Below are 25,731 nucleotides of genomic sequence, written 5' to 3' on the forward strand. Positions count from 1 at the left end.
AAATTTTCGCAATGCCATGGTTTTATAATAAAGAGCTGTTAATTGCTAGGCGGAGAGCCACTATTCTTGAAAGTATGAAATGGCTTTCAGACTTGTTGAACGGCTGAGCAATTTAATCATACTTACAATATCTAAGAAGTTCAAATGGTACCTACGTGATTCGTTTTTTAGCAATGACGGTGTTCTTGCAGGTCGACGAAGTTATTTTAAATACGTTTCTGTAGAACAGGTAGCGTAATAAAATTGCAACATTGTTGATGACACTAAAATGAGCTTTATTTTCAGATGATCCACCGCCGACCCCAATTGGAGAAAACATTACTGTAAACGCCTCTATTTTCTACGACTGTCGGTACCTTGCGAAATTTATGGAAAGAGTCAATGATACAAACATAACGCAATACTTGACCAAGTTAGCCTATCAGGTACAGTTACAATATTTTCCTTTTAAGCTAGATAAGGAAGTCTTGAGGTGGAAAAGGAAGACTATGGAGATTCATAAATATTGATGTAATGAAAAACATGTATGGTATACCAGATTAATTGAGGTAGGCTAGGTGACTGTTTTCCACCATCTCGATCCAAAAGCATTGTCATTCGATCAGCATCATCATCAGCACCCTATCCTGTCGTTTCACGCGTGATGTGACGTGCGTGCCGCTTAGCGTCAATACGCACAAATTTTGCGCGAACATACTGCACCAGGTGTCTCGACATGTAGCAGTTGTACGCTGGGCGTAGCTGGACCGGGCTAACTCAAGCAGGCTAGCTGGCCATTTTTCACCACCCCATGTCGAAGGGGATGCCAATACACCGTTATTATCATCATCATCAGCAGTAACGTACCATGCCACGGGTTGAGGGAGGTGACATGTGCGCCACGTAGTCAGAATACCAGTGTTTAATCTTCGGAACATGTTATGGCGTATTAGATATGGTACGTGTTTTCCTGGCATCCTTCGAGTTCACCAGACCACATCGGATCGCCGGCGCACCCAATTAAGATGCGCCGAAGCACGTCTAACACATTCCCAGACATGTCAACCAAGTTGGCGACCCCCACCTCGAGCGCCGCACGCCGAGCTATTGTCTCCCTGCTTGACTCATCCCGAAAGTGCAACGGGAGCCTGACATGGTTCCAGGTAATCTTGGTCCTGAGCAAAGCTGTGTTGCAGCTCCGAAAGGTCGCTCGAAAACAACCCGTATCCCAAAGCAGAGCGCTTGCATTCAAGGACGCAACGCCGTGGCAAGTCACCCCTCGGACAATGGAGCCCTTGGAGCGACCCCATGAGCCGATTGGGATGGCACTTGCAGGCCAGGAGGCAACACCGGTGGCAAGTTATCCCTCGGGCAGTAAAGCCCTTTGAGCGACCACTGAGCCGAATGTGACGGCACTTGCACGGGCGCCTACCATTGGAGGAAAATGACGACACCTGAGCTGGCCCGACGATTGGCCAAAAATAACGTGACCCTGAGACAGCGAAGGGGTTAAAAGCCAGAGACAGGGAGCAGAGAGAAGCATTCCTTCATTCATTCATTTTTTCATTCTTCTTGCCACGGGCCGCAGCATCCGATTTGCTGCAGGCCGTCAATGACTTTATTACTCTTCACTACTTTGTGTTATTACTGTAAATAATGTAAACAAACTTTCAGTTTCATCTCAAGATCCTCCTCAACGTCGGCCCACTCCCGCACTCAACGGCAAGATCCAATAAGCCCCTCCTCACAAGGTACAAACCGCTGCTGAAGAAGCGAATCGCAGAGCTACGGGCTTTTTTGTACCAGACAACATCGAGCTAAGCACACCACTGTGCAGAGAACAGGACAAGCCACAGATTTCCGTCCACGCCAGGTGGACAGTTCAGATCCTTCTCGTGAATGCGACGCGAAGAGACATCACCGCGAAGACCCTGTCGTGCATGGTTCCGAAAATGAAGCTTCTACGGAGCGGCTCCTGCAGCCTACGCTGTGACTGCGCCGAGTAGGGCGTGCAAGCCTGTGACTTTTTTTCTTTCACTGGTGACTTTTTTATGGACGCAGCCATTTGAGATATCTCGACGCAACACTGGGGTAGAAATCACGCCATGCTGTCAGGATAAAAGCAATATCATGGCTATAAAAAGAAAAACACCGCCATGTGATTTGTTGCGGATCATAGGTATTGGAGCTTGTCAAAATTTCCTCATCAGGGTTTCACGCGCATCGGGCTTGGCGTAACCAAAACGGCCTACCACCAACTCCTACTACTGCCGACGCGTAAAGGCACTTTACAAGTGATGAGCTGGAGCAAAGCGCGGAGGAAGCAGAATTGGCGGCATCAGTCATGCAGCAACATTATTTACAACTATGTTTTGCGACATGTCAGTTTGGTCAAGTCGGAAAAGATGGGTCAAGTGCCCTAACAGAATTCCTTTATATCCTACATTACCGAATGAAGCTTAAGCCCGTGAAACAGATGCTATTTACGTTTTCAATTATTTTCGCAAATTTTTATTTATGTGCTTATTTAACCATCAGGGTTCGAAATACAGGCTAATATACAGGCCAATATGGATGACATCACGAGCAAAATAACCTGCAAACTTATACATGACATAAAAAAGCTGGACCTACAAATTATGTATTTATTTAGGTGCCAGTAACTAATGAAATTCTACAAAAGATGTAACCGCAGGAACAGTCACAGGAGAGAAATATAATTACATGCCTATTCCACAACAAACCCCACTGGGTGGCACAATATAGCATCATGCCTGATTATGGGCATAGTGTCATGTTTGATACTTAGTCGCTCGATTGGCGCGGCATACTGGAAGGTATGCCTTCCAGTATGCCAAACTACTCAACTGGACTGCTATATGGACTACTCAACTGGACTGCTATATGGACTACTCAACTATATGAACTATTCAACTGCATATGGACTACTGAACTGCATAGAAAAAAAAAGAAACTTCGAAGATACCCGAGCATTTCTATGGGCCTCTTTCACAGCTCTTAAACAACAGAAAACTTCACGAAACACAACAGTGGTTTAATAAATGTTTAGAGCTTCTAAAAACAGTTCTATATTTATCAGTAATGTAGGCTGTCGGCCAGGAAACATTTTCTGTGGTGATACACTAAGACAGCCGTAGGCATTTCCTCAATAATAATCGCCTCCGCACAGTTCAGGCTTACAGAGGGTTGCAAAATTGGCATGGCTATCCTTCTGTCTGTATTGGTAAGCACACTGGGCCTTTTTAGCTCGACGTTTAATATTCGTTCAGGACATCGCCCGCGTACCACCAACGTTGCCTAACAAATGCAGAAAGGCAAGTGTGCTGAGAAGAACGCTGTCCTTTCGACGTCACCGAGCCAATCAAGTCTTTGTAGGCTATGTAATGTGCGTCATGGAGGCCTTGAAAAACCACTTTGAAAAATGTGCAATCAGCGGCACTTCGGTAATTTTTGTTCTAATGAAACCCCCCTAGAATAATGCATTATGTGTGATGCAAGTATGTCTAATATAAATAAATAAATAAATAAATAAATAAATAAATAAATAAATAAATAAATAAATAAATAAAAGAACACGAAACAAATAAATAGAAAATACAATTTCCGAAGGTGTGCAAGATAGGCGAAGCAGACAGTAACCGAGGCTAATCTTGAAATCGCAAAAACACTCCACCTTAATAAGCTTTCAACACGCATTCTGTGCGTTTATATAACATTGATGAAATACACAATTTTTCGGTTTTGCCAATTTGAGCAATGCCGTGTGGTTTGCTTCATCCCTTACAGAAAATAAAAATAAGGACAACCCCGCCGTACTATGTCACAGTCGCTAAATTCCTCTTGTTAAGGGGTCCATGCGCACCCGAAAAGGGTAAACAAGGGAACCCTTAACCATAGCACGTGAAAGCACCTTATAATTCGCCCTGTGTTAGAGGTGTAAATTTTATTCAGGAGGGATTCTCTAGGGTCGGTATTATGGATGATACAGTCACTTTCGCAGTGTTTTGCGTGTCTTTGCATGCACAGGACGCGCGGAGTAGAAGACTGAAATCGTTCCTTACACTTTTCAAGGACAGCTAGCTTCGCTACACTGAACTAGAAATAAAATAAAAGATTTCTAGTATACTCTCGTTTCGTACTGGTCCACAAAGGCTGTAGATCCGACCCAAGTGGCATGTTTTTCCGAAGCGAAAATATGACATGGCGGCGAAGGCTCCCACCACCGACACGACGCCATATGTCAGACGTGTCGACACCGTCACAGGTAACCTACAATACGGCGTGAAATTTCATTCTTTGCCATTCGTTAGTTCAGCTACCGGTGAATGGCGGAGAGTTACACCATCTGCTCCATGCCAACTGCATGCGTTCGCAAAGAACATAGTGCGCTAAAGCACGTCGCATTGCTGCTCACTGCTTGCAGTGGTTCGCAATACCATAAGCAAAACAAAAAGTCGCCAACACCTATATTATGACGGCTGTCTGCGATAATGCCTTTGGCAATAAATCAATATAGCGACACCATGCATTGCCACTGTTGAAACGTGTTATGTGTGGGGCATGTACGTCAACCGGATTCCTTTTCGCGTTTTCCTAAGCGCGCTCGGCGCCATCTGGCGGTACTTCAGCGAAGCCTATGCACGCCCTCCGAAATGCATGGCGCATCAGTTCGCGAAAGCGCTGAGAAACGCGTCATGCGGCAGCCGAACTCGTCTCTCGCGGTTTTTTTCTCGACACGCTGCGCCAATCAGTGGCACTGCCCAGAAGCTCGCGCACAACCTTCGAGACAGCAAACGTGGTGCGCCGGTGCATGCGAACACTGAGAATTGTTCCTTCGTTTGCCAAACACCCAGGGGAGCATACGTCATGACCATAGTTGGCGAGAGGTTCTTAAAGTAGGGCACATACTTAGTGCATTCATTGCACAGTTCACTAAAGCGTTGTCGGAAAGGCGTTGACTGAAAAGAAGCACCTACCGCGTGCATTCGTGGGGCAACCTGAGAATACATCTGGTTGCTCGCCTTGAGGAACCCTTATGGTGTGGGTTCTATTCTGCTGAGCATCACAGAAATTTAAGCCATTTTTTTCTCACTGCAGAGAGGCAAACTTCTAGCACTACAAACAGTTACCTACTTCGGCGTCAAAGACGTTAATCGAAGAGCACCACAGACCTACGGGCGAGTACGCAGTGACCCAGCTTGGCAACAAATAGCTTCATTGAAGACGAACACAGACTGAGTGACACATACCTAGTGCTCCAAGTCAGCGTAAAAGAGTTCCTTAGAACAACTCCGGGACTAGATTGACCCATGTCGGTGTGAAGGAGGTTCGCTGAAGAAAGGCATCTATGAGCACATTGCCATATACATAGCGACTAAGGTTGGTTCTACGGTTGTTGGCCAACTCTGCTGCTTCGGCACAGCAATAAATACGCGACCCATTCGGCCGCAAACTTCCCAGTGACCCAGGTAGGTGGCAAAATGGCTAGGTACACAGGCACAGCGCCAGAAATGTGCGTGAACGGTGCTTAGAATTCTAACGCCATAATAAACGTTTTCCGCATGGCAGTCTTTCGAAAAAATGCTGGGCATTGATCCCAGTATGCAAAACGTAACGAAATATTTCATGCACAGCTATATGAAATTGCGGAATGCAACAGATATTGGCAACCTCTACAGATTTGGTAACGTCTACAACCGATGTTGGTAACCTCTACACTTCACGACAAGTGTCATACTGGAACAAATGTGGCAAACAGCAGGAATCACTGGCATCAGTACGAGCGATCTAATTCCAGCAACAACGGGCGCTCTTCAAGCGCCAACCAGTGGTGCCCATCATCAGTGTTTGGTAACCAACAACGATTCCGGTGCCATTCCTTGATTTTATACCAAATATACAGCCGTTCGACTACCCCGCCGCAGGCACCATTGTTCTCAGCGTTAATGAGCATTTCGTAAATTTACTGGTTTCTGGCTGGGAGGCTCTGCGAGACGCTTGTTTTCTGCGAAGAGCGTGTAGTATAGGCTTCTACTGATACTTACCGCTTATTTATCGCGAAAGCTGCAACACATAAAAACGCAGATGAGCAAGAGACATGTTAATAATAATAGCAAGCTCTTAAGAGGCGCAGCTTATCCACTAGATAGATAGATAGAATAAACTTTATTGTCCAACAGAAAAAGGTGATCTATCCACCCCCCGACGCACAGGTCAGGGGGCGAGTGCCGCCGCCTCAGATGCAGGCTGGGAGGTCTTGGGTCCCAGCAGCCTCTTCGGCCAGTTGGACGAGCCGGAGCTGGAGCTCAGGGTCCGAGCTGCGCAGCAGGGTCTCCCAGGTTTCTCTACTATCTATTTTGTGCGTTCCCCCGGGAGAGTACGGACATTCCCATATTATGTGGTCGAGGGTCCCTCTCGCCCCACAAAGATTACATTTATCGCTCCTGGCCTCGGGGAACATGTGGTTCGCCATAACCGGGTGCGGATATGTATAAGTTTGTAGTCGTCTCCACGCGACTGCTTGTCTGTTGTTTAATTTTGGGTCTGGCGGGGATACCAGTCTACGAGCCAATCTATAATGCTGCGTGATCTCCCCATATTTAAGCATGCGCTCTCCGCTCCCTCGGTCATCGAGGGGCCCCGTAGCGGCTCGGCGGTAGAGATCTCGAGCCAGCTCGTGGGCCGCCTCGTTGCCGGGGACGGCTTCATGCGCCGGAGTCCAAATTATTTGAATTTTTCTATCTAGCTTTCTCTGGCCTAGGATTCTGGCCGCTAAGGGCGAGATCCTTCCCTTGCTAAGGGAAGAGATCCTTCCCTTGCTAAGGGCGAGATCCTTCCCTTGACTATACAGTCAAGGGAGTCGTCCGAGGCATTCCTCTCGAAGAAGACGCGAAAGACACTCACCTCAATATCGTCAACAAGAGGAACCCGAGTGCCTTAGCGGCCAAAAGACTCAGCAAGACCACGTCGGTCATCATCGCCTTCGATGGTGGCCGAGTACCAACGTGGGTGTACTACGGGGGTGCTATGCTCAGGTGTACCTTGTACAGAAAGCAGATTGACATGTGCCACCAGTGCGGACGCGTCGGCCATCGCATGGACGTCTGCCCGAACCCCCAAGACCGTGTGTGTAGAGGCTGCGGAGCCTCGAACCCAGACCCCAATCACACATGCACGCCAAGGTGTCACCTTTGTGGGGGAGCGCATCCCACTGCGGACAAGGCCTGCAAGGCTCGATTCAAGACCCCCTATCTTGTTAGGAAACGACGCGGCGACCGACAGAGGGCAGCTGCGGAGGCCGCCCTCGAGCTACAGCAACAGACCTACGACCAACATTTCCCACCTGCCTCCCGCTCCCGCTCTCGAGGCCGGGCCCGGTCTCGCTCGGTTGCGGGGTCTCCATCCGGCCGGCAGAGCAGGTCTCGGAGCCGGGCGCGCAGCAAAACTCCCAGGGCGAGCCGTAGCCGTTCGAGCTCTCGGCGTCCGAAGCAAGCCGGCCAGCAAGATTCGGACCTACCTGACAAGGTGAGCTGGGCAGATGCGGTTAAGGGCTCGCTGAGACGCAAGGCTCAGGGAGCTACTGCCTCGACTCCAATACTGCCTACTGCCTCAGAACCCAATAATAAGAGGGACCCCAGGGATGTGGCATTAGAAGAAATGCAGCGCGAAAACGCACAATTACGTACGGTCGTGCTACAATTAACCCAAGAAATTCGAGAGATTAAACAGTCCATGGCGCAGCCATCTATACCTAAACCTCCTTTAGTCCCGACTCCCGTCACGAACGGTAACGACAGTGCGGCGCCGCCCACAAAGAAACGCGCGGCGGCCAGTTCCGAGTCTCAACAGCTCGAGAACCTCGAATCAGCAGTAAGTGATTGGCGCAAAGCACATGTCACGATAAATGACTGGCGGAAAGAACAAGAAGAAATGAGGAAGCTGCTTTCAGAAATTCAAACCGGGATCCGCAACATCGGCGTTGCGGTCAATAACCTCACTGCTCGAACAGACAGGGTTGAAGTCCATATAGACAAAATCGAGACTCACATAGGCCTTCGCCCAGGCGTGGAAATGATGCCCACCATGGGCCCTACAGTCATTCACCCTAGCCCTATTTCAGGTAACGCACAAGTACAGCACCACGATGGCCAGCCCCACTAACGAGCTCGTGGTGTGGCAGTGGAACTGTCGGGGCTTCAATAAGAAGCAACCACTGCTGCAACAATACATCCGACACGCGCAACCCAAACCCGACATCATAATGATACAAGAAACAGTAGGTACCGTACCAAAGCTTCCAGGTTACACTGCGCATGCCTCGCCGATTCCCGTTGATCGCGGACTTGCAATTTTAATTCGGAAAGGGACAGTAGCGCAAGAACACAGCGTAAGCGGCACACATGCGGAAAACATGCTTGTAGAGCTCCTTCCCAATAGAACACGCAACCACAGTGTATTTCTCCTCAACGTATATAGTAATCCGGCTCACTCACGGGCTCGTTTCCTCTCTCTGTTCCGAGGGGCGCTTGCCTTGGCGGGCGCAAACCCGTTTCTGGTCGGGGGAGATTTTAACGCCCCGAACGAGGCCTGGGGCTATGGCTACACTACCGTCAAAGGTCGACGCCTGTGGCAGGACCTACATGATGCCGAGTTAACTCTTATTACCGATCCCACGGCGCCGACCCGCACGGGCACCTCTACGGCACGGGACACGACACCAGACCTGACGGCGGTCCGTAACATCCCTCAAGCAATGTGGCGCAATACCTTTGAAGATCTCGGTAGTGACCACATGATCATAGAAACACGAATTCCTCAAGCGGGTACACCCCCTTTTCCTAAGCAATTCAAATGGACGGACTGGGACAAATTCCGAAAGCAGCGAGCTGAACAGAGAGGTGAGGAGAACATCGATGACATCGAGGCATGGATGGAGACGCTCAACGACGACATGAACAAGGCGACGCAGACGCTCGCACCCGAAGTCCAGGTTGACAAGATCGACAGCCGACTAGCCCACCTCTGGGAAGCCAAGGCGTCACTAACCGCAAGATGGAAAAAGCAAAGGCACAACCGAAAGCTTCGTAAGAAGATCGCACATATCAATCGCCAGCTGGAAGAACATTGCCGGACCTTAAGCCGCCAACAGTGGTATGACATCTGCAACGCGGTCGATGGGCAGCTCCACAATGGCAGTACGTGGCGCCTCCTTCGTCACCTCTTGGGGGAAACGCAGAGCAAGTCTGCTCAGCAAGCAAACCTGCAACGCCTTTTGCACAAGGAACAGGCTACCACGAGTGATCACCAGCTCGTGACACGCCTGCTAGCCAAGTACTTCCCTCAACGGCCCGATGTTCAACACGGAGATTACACTGGAGAGACAAATGTGACACTCGATGAAGAATTTCACGAGTCAGAGATCCGCGCAGCTCTCCACGACCTTAATGGCAAATCAGCACCTGGTCCCGACAAGGTAACGAACAAGACTCTAAGAAACCTCGATGATGCCTCGATAACCGCTCTTACGGCATACATCAACAAATGCTGGCGAGCAGGTTGCATCCCAGAGGCGTGGAAACGCTCTAAAGCAGTCCTGATACCGAAGCCAGGCAAGCCGTCCAGCCTCGATCACTTGCGGCCCATTTCCCTCACATCCTGCGTTGGCAAGGTGATGGAGCACGCGTTCCTCTCCCGCATCAACCACCACCTCGAGGACACTGGAGCCTACCCACCCACTATGGTGGGCTTCCGGTCACACCTCTCCACTCAAGACGTCATGCTCCAGCTCTACCACCAGATTATCAATGACCCAACTAGTGGCAACCGGGCCATCCTCGGTCTAGATTTGGAAAAGGCATTTGACAATGTAGCACATGCAGCAATCCTGAGCCGCATAAACAAGCTCAACTTGGGTGAGCGAAGCTACAACTACGTCAGAGACTTCCTGTCGCGCCGCACAGTCACCCTCGCGGTCGGCAGCATGACATCCGACGAACATACACTAGGAAGCACCGGCACTCCTCAAGGATCGGTCATATCCCCGCTCCTTTTCAACCTGGTTATGCTGGGTCTCCCGGCCTACCTCGACCAGATCGATGGCCTCCATCACGCCTTGTACGCAGATGACATCACCCTGTGGGTCAACAAGGGCAGTGATGGTCAGATAGAATGCACCTTACAAGCAGCGGTCTCTGCAGTCGAAACCTACCTCCAAGACACAGGTCTCCGACTATGTCCACTGAAATCGGAGCTGCTCGTCTACCGCTCGCGCCGCCGGCCCAAGCCTACAGCCGAATCGCGCCACTGTGACGACATAATCCTCTATACGCAAGACGGCTCCTGCATTCCCCGAGTCCCGAAGATACGCATCCTAGGCATGCTTATAACAGCCAACGGGTCAAACATAGAAGCTATTCGCAAAATCGAAGGCAAGGTTACAGCGGCTACCCGCCTGATCAAACGCATTACAAACAAGCACACGGGCATGAAGGAGGACAGTGTCATGCGCCTCATACACTCTTTCGCAATCAGTCACATCACTTATGTGGCTGCCTTCCACAATTGGAATGTCACTGAAAGGGAGAAAATCAACACCCTTATACGCAAGACTTACAAGATCGCCCTTGGCCTACCGGAGTCCACAAGCACTGCTCGTCTGCTACAGCTGGGGGTATACAACACGCTTGAGGAAATTGTGGATGCGCAAAGAACCTCTCAACTCGAACGCATGTCTCTGACAGCCACGGGCCGCTACATCCTGCAGAAACTCGGCTTCAACTACCACGTCCAACACGGTCAGAAACAGGTCATTCCACCTGACCTCAGCGACACGCTGATTGTCGCCCCTATACCTCGAAACATGCACCCCGAATTTAATCGGGGCCGACGCCAGGCCCGTGCCAAGGCACTGCTGCGCTCCTTGGGTGGAAAGAGGACTACGCGCTTTGTAGACGCCGCAGAATACACACGAGAACACCGGTTCACGGCGGTAGTCGTAGACGTTAGCTCCCGGCTTACGCACGCGTGTAGTGTCGCAACAGAATACCCCGAAACAGCAGAAGAGGTAGCAATTGCGCTTGCGCTTACCGACCCCCTCTGCGAGGTAGTTTTTAGCGACTCACAATCCGCAGTTCGCAACTACGCGCGGGGGCGCATTTCCTCCGAAGCTCTCCAGATTCTAAGGAAAGCTGGTCGACAGCACTTAAATAACACCGCCATCATATGGTTTCCAGCGCACGTCGCCACCCCCACCGATGAGGGCCTCATTAACTTGAACGAGGTAGCACACCGCTCTGCGCGAGAACTGACCCGCCGCGCAGAATCGGAGACCGCCTCTTCGAGTTCAGAACTGCTGGCTCAAAACACGCGAGAACGCCTGGTCAGGTACAATGACATCACCAAGCACTACCAGCTAGGCAGGCGGTTGCTGCCCCCACCTCACCCCATGCTGAAACGTCGCCAGGCAGTCACCTGGCGACAATTGCAAACACAAACCTTCCCCAGTCCGGTGCGATTGCAGCACATTTTCCCCGCGCAATACCCGACTGCTCTTTGCAAATTATGTCAGGCAACTAGAGCGACGCTGTCACACATGTTGTGGGAGTGTCGGGTTACATCAGCTACAATGGCAGTAGCTCCGGAGGCTCTTGCGTCGAAGTGGGCCGCCGCTCTGCGCAGCTCCAACCTCAAGACACAAGAGTGGGCTGTCCAGCAAGCCCGAGAGGCGGCGACGAGGCAAGGCCTCGAAGTCCCCTCATGGGAGACCTGAGCCCGGGTCGTCAAATTCGCCGGATTCAGAATAAAGTTGTTTCCATCCATCCATTCCCTTGCTAAAATTTTGTATGGCAGTTTTGCTGTCACTGATCACAAATTTCGCGTCTGTTCCAGCGCAAGCTAATGCGATCGCAATTTCCTCGGCAACTTCTATGTTGCGCCCGCGCAGAGTGACAGCAGTCACGGGAATACCCCCGCCGCTGACGGCCGTTGCCACCGTAAAACTGCCGCTACCTCCCGCCGCGTCTACATAGGCCACCTCATGCTCCGAGATATTACCGAATCTAATTTTTAATGCTTCGGCTCGTTTATGCCTCCTGTCTTTGTTATGTTCCGGGTGCATGTTTTTTGGCAGAGGGGGGATAATCAGATTTTTTCTAATTTCCCTATCTACTTCCACCTTTTGGGTGGGGCCTCTGTCCGGGTTTATTCCAGCTTTGGCCAATATGGCTCTTCCTGTCTTCGTGGTGCTAAGTCTCTCAATTTGAGAGCTTATCCACTAAAACTTTTCTTCAGTGAAATTTGTGTATAGGAAGGTATTTGAGTACGTGATGCTTCTGTCAGCTTGTCAACACGAAAGAGAATAGGTTTTATACAGAAACAAATGTAGATTGTACTGTGTTTTGGTCTTTAGTTAAAGGTGCACCCGAACAGTAATGTTGAGTTGCATGGCTATTGTCTCCGTATTTGCTGAGAATATACAAAATATTTTTGCTATTGGATGCTCTATAAGGTGCCACCTATTACGCAACATGCAAACCCTAAAACTTTGGCGTGATCCCACCCAAGATAATTGCTCAGCGTGATATGGTGGACGGCCTAGTGTCATCAAGAAAAGCGGGCCGGAGAGCACACTTCTTCATAATTGCATTTACTATTGCAATCGCATGGCGCTATACGAGGGAAAGTGGAGTTTTTAAATGGAATATATTGAACTTTTCAAATTACAAAGCAATGCTTCGAATGGCTCTCAAGAAATAAGCGGTTGTTCGGGAATCTTCACTCTTCCCAGAAGAAGTAGAACTCAATGGTTAAATAATGTAATATGGAGCACCAGTAGAGCTTCATTTATTTAGAAGAAGTTCAATTGAAAGATCCTTAAAATTGTACTTGTGACACTTTATTAACAACTTTTAGCAGTTCTGATGGAGTGTGTATTTGAACACTAGAAAACTAAGTTTTCAATATCTTTAGGTGGATCATCGACAGTCAGCCATAGGGAGACACACTATACGACAATATAATGAAGACACGTGGACGCGTTCTTGTTGCTGGTCATCATCATCATCATCATCATCATCATCATCATCAGCCTGGTTACGCCCACTGCAGGGCAAATGCCTCTCCCATATTTCTCCAACAACCCCGGTCATGTACTAATTGCGGCCATGCCGTCCCTGCAAGCTTCTTAATCTCATCCGCCCACCTAACTTTCTGGCGCCCCCTGCTACGCTTCCCTTCCCTTGGAATCCAGTCCGTAACCCTTAATGACCATCGGTTATCTTCCCTCCTCATTACATGTCCTGCCCATGCCCATTCCTTTTTCTTGATTTCAACTAAGATGCCATTAACTCGCGCTTGTTCCCTCACCCAATCTGCTCTTTTCTTATCCCTTAACGTTACACCTATCATTCTTCTTTCCATAGCTCGTTGCGTCGTCCTCAATTTGAGTAGAACCCTTTTCGTAAGCCTCCACGTTTCTGCACCGTAGGTGAGTACTGGTAAGACACAGCTATTATACACTTTTCTCTTGAGGGATAATGGCAACCTGCTGTTCATGATCTGAGAATGCCGGCCAAACGCACCCCAGCCCATTCTTATTCTACTGATTATTTCCGTCTCATGATCCGGATCCGCAGTGACTACCTGCCCTGAGTATATGTATTCCCTGACGACTTCCAGTGCCTCGCTGGCTATTGTAAATTGCTGTTCTCTTCCAAGACTGTTAAACATTACTTTCTGGTATAATGTGTAAATGAGGTTACTATATAACAATAGCGAAAATGATAAACTAGAACTTTAGGCGCAGTCCTTCCTTGTTCAAAATGTATTTTCTTGTTTTTCAGGCTCAAGAACATTTTAATAACCAGTCAGTGATGATAAAAATCAATGTCAACAGTACGATGCTGGTAAGACAGTTTTAAAGCAACTGTATCGCATATTTGAGTAGCGTCGGTAATATATCGTCTTGAGCTTTGGGACACTATAAACTAATTTTTGTGTTGAGGACACATAATGCGGATCTTCAAGTGTAAAAAGCTTTTTAACATCCCTGATCGAGAATTGTTGCAACAAACGCGTGGTCAACTGTGTTTTTGCATTCTGTAGAAAAATAAAGGTATGAGCGCTGTTTTATTGTTACACAATAGTAATGTTAAGAATACTACATTAAAAATATCAACTGATGCTTCTCCTTAACAAACAGCTCCATCCACTCGTAATACGTGAAAGCATAATGATTTCATCATCCCACATAAAGGAATTCTGCGGTTTTCCCCGCCACGACGACAGTACAATTTTGCAATACAACTCAATATGAGCCACACGTAAGGGACGTCTCAGGATTAATTCTCACTTTCTGGGGTTATTTGACGTCGGCCTGAAGCAATGTATACGGGCGTTTCTGCATTTCGCACCCATTGAAATGCGGTCCCCAAAGCCGAGGTTTGATCAGGCGACCTCTTGCTTATCTGCGCTACGCCCTAACCATTTAACAACCATGGCGGGTTCACTTAGAAGGAATTCAATTGACACGTAATCAGCAAGAAAGTATTTTAAAATGCAACTAAAGATTGCAATTAATTTCGACGTAAACAAAGGTTTTGATTAAAATGGGTGCATGTAGATGGCACAGGATATCGGGCAGAATAAAGGCTACACCACTTTAACAGTTAATGGCTGAAAGGCCTCTGTAGTTCTAAGGTTCAAGATATATTGATTGAGAATGTTAATATGTTCTTTCACATCATTTCATAATAAAATATAAAGTCCTTGCTCTGTAAGTAAAGTTGAACAAGTACCATGTACACGTAGTTGTCATTTTTACTACGACGTAAATTCATTCCTTTCCTCCGCACTCGTATTGTTCTATAGATATTAGGAAACATTTTTCACGTTCCTGTGTTCGTTTACCGGTAACTTTAATATCAAAAGGTCTGTTCACTCGAGATCTCATAAGTTTCATAACGAAATTACCCTTCTTACCCAAAGATGTATCAAATATTATTATAAGGCATGGAAAATTACATGTTTTTTCACGACAGTATATTGTCTCTGTATTGTCGACTGTATATTGTCTCTATATCTATCTTAGCAATGCATTGTATTTAAAGAATAATGAACTGTAACTGAAACTGAATATATTTTATCAGCTTTGTCATCCTAATTCACCGTAAACGTTGATCATTACAAAAATAGAAATCTGGTTAACTCACAAAATCTCTAATGAAAGGCGCAATTACCGAAGTAATTTGGCAATAATTATCCTAGAATAATTGGCATGGACAAAAAGTTTGAAAGATTCCCGCTTCACCATTGCATATCAAAGTTTGTGCAGAGCGTTATCTGATTTTGCAGTTTGTTAGTATATTCTTAACAACATACCCTGCAATGGTATGGGCTGTATATTTAATAGACTTTATTAGTGTATTACATTGTTCTACCCTTTGTTATATCATAATACAACATTATTTACTATCTGTGAACTAAATGATGTATCGCATGTCGTGCTTATTTGTCATATTTGCAAATTTTTGCTCAACTGTATGAATTATGAATTACGTTTTTTTCCATTGGTAGAGATGTCTCGTTATTACTTGTTACAAAACATAACTCGTTATGTTCTTTGCGTAACACAAGTGCACCAATATTAAGTAGTAAAGCAGTTCTTGGGAACTTCAAGAAAAAAAAGTAATAACCACGTATGAAAAATATACGCAAATTGAAGGCACGGTGCAATAACGTCTACGCGAAGCATTTCGCAGATACTTGGCTATGCAGCGTCATTTGCGGTTCTGGAAGGTGTTACCAAGTGTCATTCTATCACGCATGCAAACCATGCATGCCATGATGTGTCATTCATGTCATGCATGTAGTGATGTGTCATAAACGTCAAGCGTGTCTTCTAATACTACGTCATCATAGTTAAGATTTCCACAATCTTTAAAAACTGCCAGTTGGAGGTAAAGTATGTCTAGTTTACAAAGCCAATATTTAGAGTGGCGGATATTTCTTACCCGAGAGATCCATACACATATTCAACAATACAAAATAATTATTATCTTCTTATGTAAATACTTTATGGTCGATATGGTAAATTATGTATTGCAGCCTGCAAGCTTGCAAATTATTAATTTTGAATGAATTAACAGAATGATACCAGTTTGGGGATGTGCGCATATAAACTCAATATAAACATACACTGTTGTTCCACCTATTAATTTTCCGAAACGCTGTTTAATGTATGGAAGCACTAAAGTTACAGCAAGGCCCATGCATATCGTCCCACACTGGTAATATCTCAAAACTGGTGCCATCTTGGATATTCATTTCAAGTGGATATGTCATGGGAACTCACCGGCGACGACGCGGAAATTGCAATATGTGGAATGAAGTAATCAATGGAGACGCTCATTATTGCATTTTTTAATTAGATGAATGCGTGTTTCATTCTATCATCGGAGTAAGCTCCGCTTCCTCGAATAATCCAGCTCAAGGATAAGAATTCTACTATCCGCGATAGGCAATTTACAAAAATTCTACAAAACTTAAAACTAATCACCCTGTATATTTCGTTAGCGAAACAATTACGACGACAACATGACCTCGACAGCATGCATGTTAACCAAACTGGATGACGCGCCATGTCACAAATCTCATGAAACCATGTCATATGTCATCTAATGCACGTCATAACGTACTTGTCAGGTATGTCACATCATGCTATGTAATTCAAGCTATATAATGCATGTCATGTCATGCATAATTTACTGTATGTCACGTCAAGAAATGACCCCGACAATACCACCATCATGAGGGCATACCTAGTAGCCCGATTCTCAGGTTAAACGTGGATAGATGTGACGTCATGAGTAAAGTGAAATATCCCATTCAAAGAACGAGCATGCCATCATCACGAGCATGAGCACTTTCCTAGCGGTCCAAGCGCTTGGTATGCAGCTTGGGGCACTGTATGGACACAGGAGGATAGATAGATAGATAGATAGATAGATAGATAGATAGATAGATAGATAGATAGATAGATAGATAGATAGATAGATAGATAGATAGATAGATAGATAGATAGATAGATAGATAGATAGATAGATAGATAGATAGATAGATAGATAGATAGATAGATAGATAGATAGATAGATAGATAGATAGATAGATAGATAGATAGATAGATAGATAGATAGATTCAAAGCACCGAAAGTGCGATAAGAACGTTTTGCACTATAAGGCCTTTTAGTTGGACCTTCCAATTTTTTAAACCCTCAATTGCAATTTTATGTTCACTGTTTTCAGAAGGAAGATTGGCTGGTATTTAACAAGGACAATAAATCCATTAATGGGTCCGAAACATTGAAAAACATGACACGATACGCACAATCTGTAGGCGCGTCCAATAACTCTATTTTCTATCATGCTTCAGGGTGAGTACTGTAAAACTTTCTGACGTGTCATTAACTCAGCTAGTGACAAAGAAATAAAAATTAACACCAGTTAGCTTGTGCTTACTTCTATGCCCAAAGAACCTCTCTGTCCTTTTGCTTCGAATATACTGGCCAAATATCGAGAGCGTGTATGCTTTCAGCATTTGTACTTCAGCAGAATCAAGATAAACAAAAAAATGCTTCATCATACTGAAATTTCGCATTAGTACTTGACTTACTTCAGAAAGAAACCAGACCATGCCAAACACAGGTACTCTCAATTAATTTGGCAGACAGACCATAACGAATGAATAAGAGCTGATGGTTTTATTATTTGAGCAGCTCCCCCCCCCCCCCCAACACAGACTCCAATACTATAAATTAAGAAGGAAGAAATGCTTTACGTTGTTAACGTACAAGTTTTCAGGCATAGTAAAGTAAATTATGTAGTCGTATCGAATAACCCTACAGTGCTAGCTCCCATTCAGCGCATAAAATGCAGGAAAATGAATGGGATGCGCTAACAGAGATTTGATTTTTCATTTCTAATTCGTTTTCATTCAATTGATCTGTTTGTGTTAAGAAGTGATGAAACATGTCACTTCAGCAATTTCTACTAGCGCAGTTACATGGCGCGCAACAAAATTTTCAGCAGATGCAGTGGTCATCTCGTAGATTCGAACTAAGTAAATTGAAACAACATGCATCAACTGTGTATAAGACAATTCTATGTAAATATTATTGCCAAAATATTACCGGAGTGTTAGTTGTGTTACAGGAACGCTTGCAGTAAACAACGAAATTTGCTGTTTCCCCCAACAACCGAAGCATGGAATGCGATAGAAAATCGTTAAACAGCTGTACGAAGTAAGGTTAGTAATTTTATCGGCTGTAGAAATTGAAATTATGATCCGCGCAGTAAATAAATTACGAGATTGGTGCTACACGTGCCCTGGAAACTTCAAGAAATCTGAATGAAGGGTTACGGACACTCGCTATTATATGAATGGCATGATGAAGACCAACGGCAGCGGCCGAGGTTTGGCTTCATGCTGCCTTTAGCTTAACAAATCTTCAAGATTTTAGACAATGCTGTCTCAAACTCAGTGCACACGAAAGCCCAAGTTATCTTGGCTGTTGTAGCCTTTGTACATGTCGCAGATTATCTCCAAGATTGAAAGCGCTCAGGTCCCTTGCTTTTAACGCACAGCATAGGCCAGCGAGGAGACAGCTCCCAACAAGCAACCATTCCTGTGGGCTTACCCTATCACACTTTTTCATGCGTTCACAGCAAACAGCGTTGCAGGGTAAGACAGGATTTTATCACGCATGGACTTTGCAAACAAAACTGCAAAAACAAGACCAAAATGGAACATCAGCTTCAGCAACAGTCATACGACACGTGTCAGAGAAAGCAAAAAGACACAATATATCAAGGGAATGGGGGTAGGTTAACACCTATGCATCGTGACTGTGTTTCACACAAAGTTGCCGCTATTAAGGTGAGAAGTGAGTCACTGGTTGCCGTAACAGCACTAATAAGTAAGTGGTCCCACTTGCATATTGTGTGCGGAAAAAAGGACTGCAACAATGTGATGCGGCACCTAATCTCTCAAATTTTTTAACGTTATTCCTTCTTTGAGAATAGTTTGTGGGTGTCTTCAAGTACTTCTGGCGATCATTGTCAGCGCTCTCACGGGGTCACTTGTTCAGAAGAGAAAGTCAGAAAAAGCGGTGACGGGTCTCAAGTGAGTCCCGGGTAAACATTTTTGAGGGCGGTAACGGAAACCTTACGGCAAAATGAATTAGCTGCAAAACGTGCGCTGCGACTTTGAACCGCATCTAACTTTTGAGTTAATATGTTAGTGTAAGACTCCACATGATGACAGAGCATTGTAGGATGGGTCATACGTTGGTTGTATGCAGCACTGTTTTTACTTCCTGAGGCGACTTGTTAAGGCTGGATTTTATGGTTATTGTTGCAACATGCTTATTCCAGGTGTTATATGATGAGAAGGCTGCACCTAAATGCTTAAAAGTTTCAGCAATAGCAACATATTTGTTATTTAGGCAGCACATATATTTTAACACACTGTGTTTCCATCTGACGCGGATTTAGTTGCATTTGGTGCAGCTTAATTTCAAATTCCATTTATTCACGCCATGATAGGTTATACTGGAGCTAATTGTGCAAGTTGGTGCCAGTGTCAACACAAATGATTTGTCCGTATACCATACAGCAATCTAGTCACCTGCATGAAATCGGACTGTTGATGAGACCTTTACAGCGACGTCGTTGATGTAAATCAGGAATAGCGAGGGTGCCATCACACACCCATGCGGACCACCTGATGTTAAGGTCACAAGTTTCCATTCCCAGCTGGTGTTTACAGCATTGTGGAAACGGTCATTCAGATAAATATGAAGCCAGGTAATGATTATTTACGTTAGGCCCAGTTGCAAGAGCTCAAGAAGCAGGAAGGCGTGCTTTACTGCTTCGAAAACTTTTATAAAGTCTAGTGTGATGCAATCAATCTGTTTAGGTGTGACATATGCTAATATGACATCGTGCGAAATTTATACTTGCTGTGCGTGCAAGAAAGGCCTCCTGGGAATCCATGCTGGTAACGGACACGAAGTTATATTTCGCAGAGTGATGATATACGTATGAATAAAAGATGTTTTCAATGATCATTGAGAATACCGTACTTACAATTACATGTCCTTCCCTTAGAAAAATGAAATTCAGGGCCACGTTTACGTATGACAACTACGCCGGCTATGTTTCATTGTAATTGTAACAGAGATGACGATAAGGAGTCTTTAATTGTTACCACCAAATACCTGGAAACAGCAGTTGCACATGCTTTTAATACATAACACTGAACTAGGTCAAGACCAATAGCTTAGGGGGGTATAACCCTGAAAGCAGTGTTAATACGCAGTCAAGCAATATGCAAATGTCTGGTAGATACGGAAGATCACCGTGGCCATTAAACGTAAGAAGGGCCTGCACATAAAATTTGTCATTTGGACAAAATTAAAACTCTCCCACATTATCTGGCACACCAATACTCCAAATTTTTTTTCGATCTTGAAAACAAAAAAGTATAAATTATGGAGTTTTACGTGCCAAAACCACTTTCTGATTATGCGGTACGCCGTAGTGAAGGACTCCGGAAATGTCGACCACCTGGGGTTCTTTAATTTGCACCTAAATCTAAGTACACGGGTGTTTTCGCATTTCGCCCCCATCTAAATGCGGCCGCCGTGACCGGGATTTGATCCCACGACCTTGTGCTCAGCAGCCTAACACCGTAGCCACTGAGCAACCACGGTTGGTCTATCTTGAAAACAGAATAGAGATCGGTAGAACGCAAAACTGCTTTACATATGTTTCAGATACTCTATACACTCAGAGGACAAGGGGAAGGACTACAATAGTAGTCTTTTGTCAGGTAAGAAAATTTACTAATATGAAGCCTTGTGTGTGTACACCTCTTCTTCATTCCACGCAGCTTGTACGTTGGTAGCATGAAGACATTACACCCACTCTAATAATACCTCTGTCCTGCGAGCATTGCTTTTTTCTTCAGATTGCATCGCAAGCTCCAGCGCCAACTTTTATACTTGGCAACTGGACATGAGTGGCGTAGCGCGCATAAGTAAAAAAAAAACAGTGAAAAAATGTAGAAGGTTCAATCATTGATTACAAATTTTGCAAGACTGCATTTCCTGTAGTTGAGCAGTGTTCTCGCAAGAGTCTATCTTACTTCAGTGTTTTGGAATGCGAATTTCAGGAATCATTAAAATACCTGTTGCAAATATGTAGACGATCGTTTTCACAGATAGCCTCATGCAATACCTCGCTCTCTAGCGTAACAGCAAGTGGTCACTTTCGTCTGCTCTGACAACGCATAAGACGTTGGCTTTGCTCCGTCGACGAGCGCTTGTGCCAAGAAAGAGAGTGACGGTGACGTGGTGCGTTGCGACGCCTTGATGCCCTCTCACCTCACGCAATACCTGGCGCACTAACGCTACGTCGAAGCGCGTTCGTGACCTGCCAACGCAGCCAATATCAAGAAGACTTTAGGCGCCGTTTTGCCTCAACAAATGACACAGTTCGTCTTCTCACTGAATGGAAAACTTGATGGTTTCTCATCGCAAGGAAGACGACGAAGCGTCTTCTTGGCAGAACACTTGTTTCTGTGCTTTGTGAATTTTTGGTGAAGTCTTCGCCTTTCGAGTTGCCTCGCCTCGCCGTCTTGTGGCCATGGACGCGGAGCATGCCAGAAGCCCGCCTGGCCAGAAGTCATTACGGCCGTCAACCGCAAGAAAGCGAGTTGGCTCCCCCATTGACACCGAAGACACCGAGCTGTACTCTATGTCGGAAGGCGACTCATCCGACGACAGCTTCATACCCGTCCGTAGAAAGAGGGCAAAGAGAAAGATCAACACAGCACCGTCAACTCCTGCGAGCACAACGACTGTGAAGACAAGGCCTGCGCGCTGGCCACACGTCATCATCTTTATGCCGGAAGAACCCTCAAGCGACCTACGAATGCTGAACCGGCAAGCCCTATCCATTTTTCTGGAATGTGTGGTGCTGGATCAAATTAAAGCCACCAGAATAAATCCACGCAAGAATATACTCGCCATATACGTGTACAACACGAGTTCACTTCACGGAGCTAGGCGGAATCAAAATGCGCCCCTTTATGCCGATCGACGATACGCCCATAGCCGGTGTAATTTACGACATTGACATTGCCATTCCCAGTGATGACCTAGCTAGCCTCAACAAGCCGGCAAACGAGGACACGATCATTATGCAAGTGCGCCGCCTTGGGAATGTGCGCTGCGTAAAATAAATTTGAAGGGGCATTGCATACCATCCCGCTTGAAATTCGCACATTTACGACATCCGGTCCGTCCATTCATCCAGAAGCCGCTTCAATGCCAACAGTGTTTCAGGCTTGGGCACGTCAAGGGCGTGTGTACGAACTCGCTTCTGTCTCGTAGTGGCGCTGAACCTCATGCAGAGGAGACCGGCGGTGCCACGGTTCTGAAGTGCGCTGACTGTAGCGGCCCTCACGCGGCCTCGTCCAAAGACTTCTCCCCGCATCAAGAAGGAACGCGTGGTTCTCAAGCAAATAGCCAGAGACAATTCAGCCCACAGGGAGGCAGCCGAAGTAGTCCGGTGTTGGCGTTCGCTTGCAGAGTCCATATAATTTATATCCATGTAATTTCAGGCCGTTATGCCCCCATCGTGCTAAATTGTTATACACATTCTTGTAGAAATTATTAAAAAAAGTACCTTGGGCAGAAGAATGCACCTATAAATCAGCCAATCAGCAGAATCGGCCAATTAAAAGAAATTCACTGAATAAATGATTACCCTATTAGGTTAAGGCACACATTGCAATTTAGAAATTCTATCGGGTGAGACTGCGAGGCACAACTACTTGAAAAGAATTGGGTGGATTACACCATTTACGAGATATGCGACCTCAAGCTGTCGGTCAAGATGCACTGTCGTTCCACTTACTTTCTTAAGAAAACGTCGTTTTGTGAACTGAAGCAGGAAAGTAAAGCAACTCTGACTGCTGATGAATTTCTCCGCAAACTTTGGGAATGAATATCTGCAAACCAGTGTCATTCCCAGAATTCGTTGCCCGTGAACCTATCTTGAGGGCACAGCGGCTAGAATTTGTATATTGCAATACCTGCCGTAAGAGAATTCACTAACAACATAACTAGTGAATTTTTATTTATTGGTCAATTACGCATTAAAATTTTTTGCGCAACTAGTTTGCGCCTACAGAGTAGACGAAGTCACGGACTAGCAATATGCTATCATCCACAGGCAATTTATAACAAATTTTGAAAATGTTCGCTAAAACACCCGGTGTATAAATATGGAACGTCATATATATTACTTGTTTAAATTTTCGGTGGTTTCCATGGCGTCCTGTTCTACGCGTGCAGCATCTGGTACGTCGGTTTCCCAAGTAAAATGCCGATCGAAACATGCGAAGTGTCGTCACTCCCTGGATTTCTCGCGAGCAGCGTAGTTGTGTGCCGCTTGTCGACGCATCTGTCCGTGACGTATTGTGACTTCCACTTGGCCGTGCAAAAGAACGCGAGGTCTTCTGCATATGCCACCACTTTTACCTCTTTTCCAGAAACACCGAAACAATGAATATTACTAGAGTGAATTACGTTTAAATAAAGAGGCTCTACGGGCAGAAAGTAATGGCGGTGAGGGACACCTTTGCTGCATAGGCTTCCACAGGTGACAGTTAACAATCAAGCAAGTTTAACAATGGTTGTAGCACAGTTTCGTACCTTCAAATATAACGAAGCCGACGTTAGCATGCTTGACAAGATGGAACAGAAAAGAATGACGGACCCTATCCATCACCTAAGCTCAGTACACTTGAAGGATTGGTGATTGGTGACGAGAACTGAGGCAGTGTTCCACTACTGTAGGTGCGATGTGTATGTTTCTATTGAGCGTCCTTTCAGGCAACACGTCCTGTGAGAAATAATAAGTATGGATATTGCAAATGATTGTCTGTCTGACAATAGCTTTGGAAGCGGTTTTTCACAACTGAAAGACTTCTATGTTCAAGGAGACTTCTAACGAGACCGGTTTCCATTGATGATGTAGTGTAACCTTGTGCCTTTCTTGCAGGCAACAGTTCACTGCAATACCTGTACTGTGCAGTGTTTGATATGTGCTTGTACCGCGGCTATGACTGTTTGGCACTTATGTAGATACCTTACGCAAGTACGTCTTATATTCTTAATAAATACCTTGACAGAAAATAAAAGGCATCCGTGGTGTAGTGGTTTCAATATTAGCCTTGTATGCTAGAAATTCTGTGTTGTAATCGTCCCGTCGTACACATTTATTCATGTTTATTTAATTATTTGAAACATCGTACTGTACCGAAACTGAGATTGCAAAGTCGCAGAGCTGCTTGTGTTTAACCAGTGAAAAACCGGTGTATTAACCACTAATCGCATGATGGTTGAATAACCATTCTTGCAGATTCGTAGTTCCTAGCCCCAGCTCTCTACAATAATTATTGTATGAAACCCTGCGGGTGAAACGGTAATCTCGTAAACTACTTTTTAGCTGTAGGGCTCCTAGTTGGCGGCATCCCGCTAAAAGTGTTTGGCGTTAGAGGCGAGATGCGTACAAAGCTGTTTGCAACTCGGCAAGAAACCTTCGTTTTATTAATCTTACAATGCCTGGCAAATTGCAGACGTCGCCACAAACAGGACATTTTGCGAAGGGTCAAGCGCGGTGATATTTCTGGAGTTTCCAGGATCGTTAAACGAACGCAGCATGGTGAACGGAACGGCACGCACGTGAGTCATGAATCCCACCTGATCTACGTTTAACTCCATAATGTGATTTGCTACACACGTTAGGAAAGTAAACAAACGATGTCTGCTTTCCGCGTAGGATCACGCCAATTTCTTAAGGATGTACAGTGTTTATTGAACGATTTATTTTCTACATATTCTCATCTTGTATCACTGATAATTCATTCATTGTTTTAGTAAGCTCTTATTAAAAAATAAGGGTAATGAATGGAAAGTTAACACCACATGAGGAATCTTCCATAGCTTAAATATATATATTTTTTTGCATTGGCAGTTCTTATGTGTAATGCCCAAAGCACACACACACAAAAAAATTGTTGAAAAATAAAGGTATATTCAATAGCCTGGCAATGATATAGCACAAAAAAATCCATAATCATAATTTCTTTTAATTTCTTATTTCCAGTATATTTCACATATTATACATAGTCGTGATGATGATTATGAATTAGATCAGTTTTATGAAGATGCGGAATTAGACGTGAGAAAAGTGCAAACATAGTATACTGTATTCATGGGCGATTTCAATGGAAAAGTGTGGAAAAGCAGACTGTTGAACAAGCGATGGGGAACTACAGCGTCGATTCTAGAAACCATAGAGGTTAGATGTAGGGGGAATTCGTGGAAAGGAATGAACTGCGACTAATTAACGCCTTTATCAGATAGCGTAGCAACAAAATAGGGGCCTCGAAAAGCCTTAATGGCGAAACAAGGAATGACATTCATTTCATACTTTCTGCCGATCCCAGCAGAGTACATGATGCTGAAGTGTCAGGTAGTGAATAGTGCAGTGATCATATGTGAGTGATGTCTAAGATTAACCTCACTTTGAAAAGAGAAAGAGTAAAAGTGGTCAAGAAGAAATAGGCCAACATAGACGCAGTAGGGGTGAAAGCAGAGAAATTCA

General features: G+C 45.4%; 1 protein-coding gene across 2 annotated transcripts in view; it reads left to right on the plus strand.

Moving 5' to 3' along the window:
• The window catches only part of LOC135907426 (uncharacterized), a 130,740-nt gene that overhangs the window by 27,516 nt on the left and 77,493 nt on the right, over positions 1–25,731 (plus strand). For both annotated transcript variants that reach the window (XR_011509114.1, XM_070527695.1), the window contains exon 3: positions 24,701–24,806. Coding sequence is in view for 1 of the 2 variants with exons in the window: in XM_070527695.1 (XP_070383796.1) it covers positions 24,784–24,806 (23 nt within the window). In the remaining variant the exon portion in view is untranslated. The remainder of the gene's footprint in view (positions 1–24,700; positions 24,807–25,731) is intronic.

The sequence above is a fragment of the Dermacentor albipictus genome, chromosome 10 (assembly GCF_038994185.2).
Source record: "Dermacentor albipictus isolate Rhodes 1998 colony chromosome 10, USDA_Dalb.pri_finalv2, whole genome shotgun sequence".
In the NCBI taxonomy this organism is placed as follows: Eukaryota; Metazoa; Arthropoda; class Arachnida; order Ixodida; family Ixodidae; genus Dermacentor; species Dermacentor albipictus.